Source organism: Berghia stephanieae, chromosome 4 (assembly GCF_034508935.2).
Source record: "Berghia stephanieae isolate SIO BIC M18660-M18661 chromosome 4, UCSD_Bste_1.3, whole genome shotgun sequence".
Lineage (NCBI taxonomy): Eukaryota > Metazoa > Mollusca > Gastropoda > Nudibranchia > Aeolidiidae > Berghia > Berghia stephanieae.
The window spans coordinates 48,161,949-48,174,448 of record NC_088363.1 but is presented as its reverse complement, the minus strand read 5'-3'; the positions used below and the strand labels follow the sequence as shown (position 1 = coordinate 48,174,448).

Below are 12,500 nucleotides of genomic sequence, written 5' to 3'. Positions count from 1 at the left end.
GTAGTAGTAGTAGTAGTAGTAGTAACAGCAGCAGTGGAGGAAGAGATAAAGAGAGGGAAAGGTTAGGAATGGGGCGATGAATATAAAACATGAAAGACGTTTAGCAATTGAAGTAATCAGAGTGAGTAGTAGTAGTAGTAGTAGTAGTAGTAGTAGTAGTAGTAGTAGTAGTAGTAGTAGTAGTAGTAGTAGTAGTAGTAGTAGTAGTAGTAGTAGTAGTAGTAGTAGTAGTAGGGATGGTGATGTGATAGTGGTTGTTGTAGTAGTGGTGTGGAGATGGTGATTTGATGGTGGTTGTAGTAGTTGTATTAGGGATGGTGATTAGGTTGTAATCGAGGTGGTAGTGGCCGCGGGAACCCTGGTAGTAGTGGTAATGATGATGATGTGGTGGTAAAGGTAGTGATAATGATGGTTGTAGAAGTAGTGGTAGTGATGATGATGTGGTGGTAATGGTAGTGATAATGATGGTTGTAGAAGTAGTGGTAGTGATGATGATGTGGTGGTAATGGTAGTGATAATGATGGTTGTAGAAGTAGTGGTAGTGATGATGATGTGGTGGTAATGGTAGTGATAATGATGGTTGTAGAAGTAGTGGTAGTGATGATGATGTGGTGGTAATGGTAGTGATAATGATGGTTGTAGCAGTAGTGGTAGTGATGGTGATGTGGTGGTAATGATAGTGATAATGATGGTTGTAGTAGTAGTGGTATTGATGATGATGTGGTGGTAATGGTAGTGATACTGATGGTTGTAGTAGTAGTGCTAGTGATGATGAAGTGGTGGTGGTTGTAGTAGTAGTGGCAGTGATGATGATGTGGTGTTGGTTGTCGTAGTAGTGATGATGATGTTGTGATGGTGGTGGTTGTAGTAGTAGTGATAATGAAGATGGTGTGGTGGTGGTGGTGGTTGTATTAGTAGTGGTAGCGATGATGTGGTAATGGTGGTTGTAGTAGTGACTGGAAGGGGGGGGGGGGAGGGGGTATCCTTGGAAATATTTAACCTCCCCGGAATCTGACACCCGTAACCTGGAATGTTTTGCTCCAGACCGGATTTTTTTCGGGTGAAAACGGAGTTTTGGCATCACTGTCTCTAGGGTCTATTCCAAGGGAAGACTGGAATAACCCAGGCGTCAGCCGCAGTGCAGCGCCGCAAATTGAGCTAGGGCGAGGCGAATTGCCCAAGGCCACACAGCGCAGCGGCGGATGATCGAATTCGGTACCTTTCAGGTACGAAGCAAATACCGCACCGCTGAGCCACGCTGCCCCTGACAACAACAACAACAACAACAACAACAACAACAACAACAACAACAACAACAACAACAACAACGACGACGACGACGACAACAAACCCCCCAAAAAACGATCAGCTTCCCATTTCTCCATTCTGGCTTGCACGAGCTCTTCTTCCAACGGAAAGTAGAATGAGTACTCTTCCTCCCCTTTGGAAAGACAATGGCTTAGGGCGATGTATGGCATTAATTTATCATCGAAGGAAAGACACATCAAAATGTCCATCACTAAAAAAAGGGTTTAATTGTCTCATCCATGGAATGAAATAGGGAAGATAAAGGGGATTGTTCAATACGTAATGTATAAAACGAATAACGAGCACATTTAATTAATTCCGTCGATCTCGAGATATCTATGTGCGAGTTAGTGAATGCAGGCGCTGAATTATTTAGTTTCGTTTGTTTTTGTTTTTGCTTGCCTTTCTAAAAAAAAAATAAGTTGTTTTTCTTTTCTTTCTTTTTTTTTTTTTTTTTTTTTTTAATTTTACTTAGTTTCAAAGTTCAAAAGACATTTCAATACATTTATGAATGCGTAGAGAAAATATTCTTATAGCACTAAAACACAACTAACATCCGGAGAGATATGAAAGAGAATGAAAAATGCGTGGTGGTGGTGGGGGGCAAAGACAATCACGGATAATGATATAATGTCTGAGAGAACGGGAGAGGGAGGGGAAAGAGAGAGGGGGGAAAGGGAGAGGCAGGGGGAAAGAGAGTGAGAGAGAGAGAGAGAGAGAGAGAGAGAGAGAGAGAGAGAGAGAGAGAGAGAGAATTCTCACCTCCTTGCCTTCCCTTGGACAGTTTGATGGCAGGTATCAGGTACTCCGGATGATTCGTCAGGTGAGGCAGGTAAGAGTGGATCCCAGGTGTGATGATGCCAGATTCAACATCACTCTGGACGATGTCGCCGCTGATGCGGTTGTTGTTGCTGTTGATGTCTTTGGCAATGCTCAACCTGTTAAATAGACAAATGATTAAAATGAAAATGAAAAATTTGACGAATTTCCGCGGTTGCTTCTTTGTTGTTTCTTGTGCTTTGTTTGTTTAGTGGGGGGGAGTTTGTCTTGTGTTTTTTTTGTGTGTATGTGTGTCTTTTGTTGTTTTGTTTTTTGTTTGTTTGTTTTTTACATTATTCGGTTTTGGTTGTTTTGTTTTGTGTTGTTTTTTTTAATTATCGGGAAGGTGGGGGGGGGGGGTGTTTTGTTCTGTTTTGTTTTTCGTTGGTTTTTTTTTGTTTCTTCGTTTGTTTGTTTTTTGTTTGGTTTCAGTTTCAGTTGTTATTTTTTGTGTGTTTATGTTTGTGTGTGAATGTGTGTGTGTGTGTGTGTGTATGTGTGTGTACGTGTTTGTGTGTTTGCATGTGTGTGCATTGTTTCATACAGAGAAAACCACAACAAGCCGCCCAATTGCACGGAAGGCAAGAAGAGGATCTGTTTTAACTTGCTGTGATCCTTTGGTTTTAGTCTTCGCGTCTCTCTCTCTCTCTCTCTCTCTCTCTCTCTCTCTCTCTCTCTCTCTCTCTCTCTCTCTCTCTCTCTCTCTCTCTCTCTCCTTCTCTCTCTATCTATCTCTATCTATCCATAACTGATTCCTCTTTATCTTTATTTAAAAAAAAAACAAAAACAAAAAATCCAACCCTCCGCCCCCCCCCCACCCCCACCCTTCCCCTGGAAAACGATCGGGAAAGACCATGATATCGTCAAAGCGGTTTAGTCCCGATCATAGATTTATAGGTCCCGACACCATGAGTACCCAGACACCCGTTTCACGTCACGCCATCCCAGTAAATCATTAAACTATCGGCATCGGCCGACAACATTTCCAATTTTACGTTTTAATGCCAAATTTAAAAAACTTGGGTCTTTAAAAAAAAATTTGTGGCATTTCGGTATTAGGGGGGGGGGGGGGGGGGGGGGGGGGGGGTGAGATATATATTTCAGATCTCTTAATTTTACCTGTTTAATAAACAAACTCTCATTTCTCAATTGATCCTCCTCAAACAGAATGTAAATGTTCATTGCATCACAACACTTAAACATGGCAACTAGATAATAAAATTTTTAAAATTAATTTCCACTTTTACGAGTATTTTAGCAGAAAAGGCGATGGCTTTAAAAGTTCGGCATTCATTCAGGATATTTTGAAATTTTTCTTTGACTTGTTCGGCATTGTTTGCTTCTAAAATTCTGACAAAGCTTTATCAAAAGAAGAAGAAAGAAAAAAAAAAGAAATAATAAACGAGTCCTTGCATGCACAAACACATTTCCTCATCCACTTGTCTTCTTAGGTCACAAAAACATTTTTAAACCCTTCCTGCAAGTCAAATAAAGTCAGATTTTTCATTAATGGCGCGTGTTTTTCTTGTTTTTCTCAGCTGTCCCAAAATCAAAAGTTGTAAAAATTTGTGTCAACCTCTGAATCAATCTGTCTTAATAGGCTTCAACGGTCGTGACGTCACTTCCCTCGTAATGACGCATAGTAACTGGCTCTAAACTATCGGAAACATGGCAGACGCCTTTATGAAATATTTCTCCGACGAGGATAAAAGTGTATCCAGAGGAAAAAAACATTATAAATATGATCATGTTTTGACTTTTATACATTCTGATCACATGACATATGAAAAGTTCTAGCCAGCATGAAGAATAAAAAGTACCGATTTTCTTTATTTAGAACCACGCTGCTCGCCGTTGCTGTGACATAAGACTATTGAATCCGTGACATAAGACTATTGAATCCAATTACCAAAGTCTGATATTTAATCTCTAGCTTTAAATCATTTGAAATAGTGATTGTATACTCAATGAAAGCTGTTTATATAACTTTGAAAAAATTGTATTTATGCACGAACGAGAATTTAAAGGTTTTTAAAACATATAACCTTAAACGATACGATACTTTATCCACTCTCGTATAGCTGCGAGTGTCATGGAGGGAGTTTAACCCGGTTTCTGGAGCGTGAAACAAACAATAGCAATTGATTGCTACCCTTTGGATAGGACGCAAGTACTTTCTGCCAGATCTTACAGATCCAGCCACCCAATTACTGTTGGGTTTACACGGGGATCAGAATAAGAGAACATAAAAATGTCGACTTCCCCTGGGATTGAATTCAATCCCTTTGCGTATGAGACGAGTCCTCTATCAACTGAGCTATCGAGGCCCCCAAAACAAAACAAAACAAAGGAAACGATTCACCGAACAAGGCATTATGTCGGGTTGATTTATATGCTTACAAATATTGCATAGAATATTTTTTTTAAAAGTAGAAGACTTGGGTTTGGTTTATAATTTATAATAATTTTAAATTTTAATAAAAGACAATGGGTTACCCAATCCAAGATCTCAGATTTCTTCTAGTAGTCACCATTTTGGGCATGTGGTTTTGAGACGATGGATGGGTCACTGACATATAGATTGGAATCGCGTACAGTACTGTCGACTTAAGACAAAGGGTCGCATGTAGAGAGAGAAACAAAAATTACAGTATAGCACCCCCCCCCCCCCCCCCCCCCCAAAAAAAAAAAAAAACCCAAAAAAAACCCAACAAAAAACAAAAACAAACAAAATGTTTTAGCCCGATAAAAACCCGTTTTCTTTTAACCTATCAAGTCCCTTATCTTATTCTTGGAATAAACCATTTATTTTTTTTAGTTAAGGAGTCACGAAACCAAGATTAGATTGTTTAAATGCGTGCCCGTTCAAGAATAATGTGATAGTGTCATTAATTCAATTTGACCCAATTTAAAAAAATATATATTTAAAAATTGAGCTTTTATATAGGACAATATCCACTTAATGTGCCCAAAGGGGGTACCTGGTCAATAGCAACATTTGACATGTAGGACGGGACGTGACGCCTGTTAGGCGATATTACAATTTTTCGGACAAAAAGACAACTCTGTTAACGGCCAAGTACTCATTTTACACCTGAGTACGGTGAGAGAATGTGAGTAAAGAGCCTTTTCCAAGGACTCAACTACGCGCCGAGCGAGGCTCGAACCCAGGACCTTCTGATCCGAAAGCGAGTGCCATACCACTAGACCACATTGCCGCAAAATTACCGATGTGTGACCCTATGTCCCTATGACAACAGAGCAGTTATTGTTTGTCTATAAACAGGGAATTTAAACACTCCGATGGTATCGTAAATGGGAATTGATTAAGAATCAGCCTAATGGAGGGTTCCAATCAATAGATTAGATTATCCACCTTTATCCTGTCGAGGAAGGTCTATTGCAAATTATTGATATGGAACCCACCCGCCTGCCAATCCCATGGGCTTGAGGTGAGATCAAAATCAGAAAAAGTGTGTAATGTAACGGTGCCAAACAAATCATATGGAGAAGAAAAAAAAATACAAGAATGCAAGCGTCGTGAGCATTTAAATAGCGCAATATCCACTAACCGTGCTCAAAGCGCTTTACAAAGGGTCCCAAGCCAAAGCAACATTTAACATATTAGACGAGACACGACGCCTGTGATGCGATATTACATTTTTTTTTTTCGGACACAGACAACGCTGCTAACGGCCAGGTACTCATCCTAAGCCTGAGTACGATGAAAGAATGTGAGTAAAGAGCCTTTTCCAAGGACTCAACTGCACGCCGCTCAGGGTTACGGGATTTGAATCTGGACCTTCCGGTCTAACCCCCCCCCCCCCCCCTCCGAAAAAAATAAATGTCTGATATTTTCACGATCTCATCCATAATACATGTGTAATCGTTTTATTATCGATTTCTTTCAAAATATGTACGGCTTAAGTTGTAATGAGCCCCTTGTTACAAGTTGTACCGCTGCAGCCCATCCGATGCTAATCTGGGAGGACGAAATTGTCCATGAAACGGATTAGGCCATGTCAAGAAAATGAGAAAACCTTGTATCGCTGCCATATTAGTATTCATGGAGAGCCAAAATACGATTATTTTGAAGGGGGTCTGATGTTCGAATGTATATATTATTATTAGTATTGTTGTTGTATCGATAATGACGAAGGTCTGTATAACTGTCCGAGCGAGTTCGTGTGTGAGAGTAAGTATGGCTGTGTAGGTAAGAGAAGATTACATTCAATTATATTAGATTAGATTAGATTCGATTAAAGATAGACAGATAGATAGATAGATAGATAGATAGATAGATAGATAGATAGATAGATAGATAGATAGATAGATAGATAGATAGATAGATAGATAGATATAATAGATAGATAGATAGATAGATAGATAGATAGATAGATAGATATGATAGTATAGATAGATAGATAGATAGATAGATAGATAGATAGATAGATAGATATAGATAGATAGATTAATAGATAGATAGATAGATAGATAGATAGATAGATAGATAGATAGATAGTAATAGTAGATAGATAGATAGATAGATAGATAGAAGATAGATTAGATAGATAGATAGATAGATAGATAGATAGATAGATAGAGATAGATAGATAGATAGATAGATAGATAGATAGATAGATAGATAGATAGATAGATAGATAGATAGATAGATAGATAGAGATTGGCCATAAGGGTTAAATATGCGTGAGCGCGTGTGACAGAATAGTTTTAATAATAAAGCACCTTCATTGGTATTGAGCATTTCCAAGGTTCCCCCATGCTTAATCACAATGCTGCATTCATTATTCAATAACCCATATGTCACCAAATACACGAGTGTTAAGAAATGAATAAAGCCTGCGCCGTAAGCGACAATTTTAAATGGTGGATGGAGAAATGTGTAATGGAAAACTACTTATAATGCGGCTGTACCTTTTTTGGTATGGTACTATACTCGACCTCGAACCTGAAGGTTACTGGTTCGATTCACGCTGTGGCAAAGCAAAGTTGAGTCTTTGGAAAAGTCTCTTTACTTCCATTTTCTCAAGATTCTCAGGTGTAAAATGAGCAAAAGATCTGAAAAAGTGTGTTGTATGTAACAGTGCCAGACAAAGAAGAAAGGTCTGACGTTCGATTCCCCAGTGGAGGCTGGTTGATTTTTTAAAATTCCCTTTATTCATCCCATAGGGGAAATTTGTCTCTAGGGACTATTCCAAGGGAAGGCTGGAATAACCCATGCGTCAGCCGCAGTGCAGCGCCGCAAATTGAGCTAATGCGAGGTGACTTGTTCAATGCCACACAGAGCAGCGGCGGGTGATCGAACTCGGTACCTTTCGGGTACAAAGCAAAGACCGTACCGCTGAGTCAAGCTGTTCCTTTATTTTTAAATTCTTTTTTTTTTTTTTTTTTTTTTTTTTTTATCCCTTGTATTTTTCTCTCTGCTTTGTCTGGTACTGTTTCATATACACTTTAACAGATCGTGCTCATAACTTGATCGGAATCGGCATTTCATTATCTATGTCGAAAAAAATCTATCGTTGTATAAGTCCTACAAGCACAATATCTCTTCATACACGTAACTTGCTGTTGGATCGAGATCCCTTGTAAAAGTCGTCGAGCACATCTAGAGATACTATAACAAATAAATGATATTGAGCAAAAGAAAAAAAAAATACATTCAGGATTTTTAAACCTCTCTTCTATTTTTATTTACTTATTTATTTATTTATCTATTTATTTATTTATTCATTTATTCATCTATTTATTTATTTATTTACTTATTTATTTACTTATTTATTTATTTATTTATTTATTTATTTATTTATTTATTTATTTATTATTTTTTACAAATGTGTGTTATATCGGTGATCATCATGCGTGGAATATCATGATCACTAGTCTTGCTCGATGAGACGCTGCGATGAGAATACCCGATGGATTCGTCCCGTTGCGCACGTGATATACGCAGGTCTGATATATCGGAATATATTCATCATGGGCTTGATTTACTATATCATTGTTGTAATGGACATTATCATTTGGCGTTGGTTTGAGAGAATTTCCATTCCAGCAAATGAGCCCTTCACGCCTTGAATTATCCGGCCTGCCAATAAGTTCACGTCGATCATACTCCGCGGAGTAGTATAAAGTCGCCAGTCTAGCTAGATACGAATGTCCCATCAGTCCATCCTAATGTCACCCTTCTGGGAACGAGCCGGCCGGCTATTATATTGTCCCTGGGAAAGACAAATCATTCTCATGGCATAGCAAAGGGCCCCGTTATAAATAATAACAATATCGGCTGGCACAAAGTAGGTTCTCATAAAATACAAGTATGTAGTACCATACTGCCGTTTTTGTTTTTATTTAATTGGCCAGAAAATGGCCATCATCATCTTGTCAAAATCTCAAACCTGGAACTTTCTTTGAAGTTCTTTCTTCAAGTCCCAGGTTTGAGATTTTTTTAATTGTTTGTTTGTTATTTTGATGGGGCTTTTGGTTATTTTTGCTTGTTTGTTTATTTTTATTTTGTTGTTTTGTTTGTTTGTTTTTTTTTGGGGGGGAGGGGGTTCTTTGTTTCGTTAATTTGGTTGTTTGTTTTGTTTTTGGAGGGGGGGGGGGTGTTTTTGGTTTGTTTGATTTTTCTCTAGTTTTTTTTTTTTTTCGTTCTTTTAATTTATTTTTTTTCGTTCTTTTAATTTTTTTTTTTTTTTTTTTTTTTTTTTTTTTTTTTTTGTCTTTTTGACAATATAGGGGTTATTGTAATCGATCGCTATTTAAAAGACGAGATTTATGACCAAAATATTTTTTTAAAACGCGCTTTTTCACAGTACGGTAGAAATTATGAGTGAGAAAGAGCGAGACAAACCATCCTGATGGCTTAGGGCCCATTAGAAATAATATTATCGTCTCGCAGCACCGGACCTCATCAAATATGCATAGTACCACATCGATCCCCGTCGTATATCTATCTATATCAAGGCATTGCAGAACAACTATCGAAATGTCAGCCATTACTATTCATACATATAACACCGTATCTATCATAATGCACAAGAAAAATTGATTAAAGTTAAGTAATACATAATTTTCTCATATTATCTTTTTTAAGGGTTTATAAAATGAATGACGGAATGACTTGACGTCACTCAACTCTTTGTTATTGTTTTTAGACCACCAGTTGGGTGATCAGTTTTCAGTAAATTCTCTCAAGCAGACTATAAACGATTAAGGTTAAACATGGTTTTGAGTCGGTTCACCAGGCGGGCAGAACTGGTGAGTATTTTACTTAAACACAAGTGGAGGTGGAAGAGGAAGAGGAGGAGAAGGAAGAAAAGGAGAGGAAGGAAGAAGAGGAGGAGGAGAGTTTTACGACATACAACCGACTAACCCACCCAAACACAACAACAGCTAAAGCATTCCACATTACGATAGATGCCGTAATAATAATAATAATAATAATAAACAATATCATATTGATTACAAACGGAGCCTTTACGTAAGTATCCGGTAACCACGGTAACAACAATGTCCAGTTGCCTCGGGATTGAGTTACATCGTTCTCCCAATCCTAGATTTGGAACTTCGCAATACCTGCTGTTTGGCCAGATTGATTGATTGATCGATTGATTGATTGATTGATATATTTATTTATCTATTTATTTATTTATTTATTTATTTATTTATTCGTTTCTTTATTTATATACTTTATTTACATATTCATTTATTTATTTATCTATATCTTTATCTATCTATTTATATACGTATTTATATGTTTATTTATTTATCTATTTGTTTATTTATCCCGTTATCTATGGGTTGAACTATCGCGTAAATGAGTGCGGGTGAATAATAAAATAAAGAAACCAAGAATGAATAAATGTATGAACGAATGAATGAATGAATGAATGAATGAATGAACGAATGAACGAACGAATGAATGAAAAAATATAAAAAGGATACCAAACTGGTAAACTGATTTGTATATAATGAAAAACTAGTTGCTAAATAACCTACTGGAAACTAAATGAAGCATTTGTCAAGCGCATTAAGCATAGAGAGAGTATAGGAAATATTACAGTATATATTTTCGATTCGAAACAACGGAAAATAAAGAGTAAAAAATGGGATCTAATTAATTTAATATCAATTGGAAAAATAATCAATAAAAATCGCAGACTTTTAATAGTATTTATCTATTGAACAATCCCATCATCTCCGCAACCTCAAGCACTGTCGGATACTTTGTTCCATAACTCAATATTATCACGCACGTAAGAAAAATAATCTATCACAAAGACCTGGCCATTATATCCAGTAACTCAATCATCTGTGTGTGCATGTGACTGCGAGGAGAGAGAGAGAGAGAGAGAGAGAGAGAGAGAGAGAAAGAGAGAGAGAGAGAGAGAGAGAGAGAGAGAGAGAGAGAGAGAGAGAGAGAGAGAGAGAGGTCAGGAAGCAATTGGCAGCATCCAATCGATATAGAGTCAAATATAGACAATTTTTCATTTTCTTCTTTTTTAATTGTCCAAAATCATATATTATATTCCCTATGACAAGATAAGATAATGCCTATAATATATTGATACTGAATGGAAATCATCATATAATATATAATATGTTACATATCAGCCATCGTTATATTAACAAAGATTTATACATTATTGTAAACTAATTTTAAAAATGCGAATCTAGTTTAAGAAAATGATAAAATAAAATATACCCCAGGTACAAGAAAATATTTTAAAGAATCGGACATTTCGATAAAAGAAAAGTACCAAAATGAATTATTTATGTGAATAGAATTTTGACAATAGATTGGAAAGGATTGCACATGGCCAACGCAGAATGATAAAACGTAAAACATGGCATTTGAATGTATAAATAAATAATAGATATACAATAACGTATGTAGAGGACCGTGTAAACATGCAAAAATAAATAGATGTTTGTGCGAGTAGAATAGCTTTCAAATTTCATGTATCTAATAAAAATCACCCTTCAGATTCGTAGCAAGAAAAGCTGCCCACTCGACATTTGACAAGATAACAACATCAGACGATTGTGACCATTCGTACGATGGACCATCTGGTTACACTATATGGGCCTGTCAAAACAGATATTTAAAAATCTGGCAACAGCACTAAAGTAAGAGAAACATTTGAATAGTGTACGGTTTCGTGACAGATAAAGAAGATAAGAAATATCGATGACCTTGTACGTGTCGAACGCAGTTTTTCATACAGTAAAAAAAAAAATAAGAAGAAGAAATAAATTAATTAATTGTTTGCGCATGGTTAAAGTAAAGATTTGGGATGTGACCTTATAGCTTTATAAAGACAAAAAAAAAAATAAATAAAAAGAAAGAAAGAAAAGAAGAAGAAAAAAGATAAGAACATAATATAATTTTTTTGTTGTTGTTTTTTTTTTTGTTTGTTTGTTTTTTGTTTTGGTTTTCTGTGGGGTTTTTTTTTAAAGGTTTAGGGCGCTTGCGACACATTTCGGTCATTTCAACGCCAGTAAAATGGAGGACAAAGGGGAATAGATCAAATAGGGAACATATGTAGATTCCTAGAGCACACAACGAAGTATTTAGCTTAGGAGCACCTAAAAGTCTCCTCTGGAGACAAGCCCATGTTTCCACTGAGAGTAATACGCTCAAATGTTTACAAACAAATGTATATCTAAAACAAACAAGAAATTAACAGTACATAAAAGAGAGATGATCTACATGGGAAAAAATACCATCTCCCTAAACTATAACTATATATTTGACTTCTTCCCTCCCAGTCAAGGACTCCGGCCAGGGCTAGGACAAAATAAAATAATCCCATTCCAAAACAAAGACAGAAATCGACTCGGAAAACAGATGTAGAGGGTAGATAGAAGACACAGCGCCGTGACCTCCTGCCCACCATGGGAGGTCAAAATTCCCACTCAGAAAGAGAAGAAAAGGGGGAAAAGGAAAGGAAAAAAAAGACCCCCCCCCCCCCCCCAAAAAAAAAATTTAAATAAAAGTAAGAATGAACGAAAGGAAAGAAAAAGAGAGGAGAGGCGGGGGGGGGGGGGATAAAGGATAAAGAAGAAAAAAGTTTTAAAATTTATATATAACACACACACACACAAACACACACACACACACACAAACACACACAAGAGAACAAAGATTCTCGTATCAAGAAATATCATTCCACTAACCTGGCAAAAAATTTCTGGTCAGAAATTTTTTTTGTTTGTTTCCTTTGTTTTTGTTTTGTAATGTTTTGTTTTGTTTTTTTTTACTTCAAATGTTGACCGTTTAAGACTAACTTGTCAAAAATATTTAACCTGCAACTGAATAGAGATTTATAACAAACACACACACACACACA

The 12,500-nt window shown here is 36.8% G+C and overlaps 1 protein-coding gene across 7 annotated transcripts in view; it reads right to left on the bottom strand.

The window, feature by feature from the left end:
• LOC144970736 (alpha-1,3-mannosyl-glycoprotein 4-beta-N-acetylglucosaminyltransferase B-like) overlaps positions 1-12,500 on the bottom strand; it is a 145,424-nt gene that overhangs the window by 50,659 nt on the left and 82,265 nt on the right. For all 7 annotated transcript variants that reach the window (XM_078910699.1, XM_078910697.1, XM_078910700.1 and 4 more), the window contains one exon: positions 2,071-2,246. In XM_078910699.1, the coding sequence (XP_078766825.1) occupies positions 2,071-2,246 (176 nt within the window). The remainder of the gene's footprint in view (positions 1-2,070; positions 2,247-12,500) is intronic.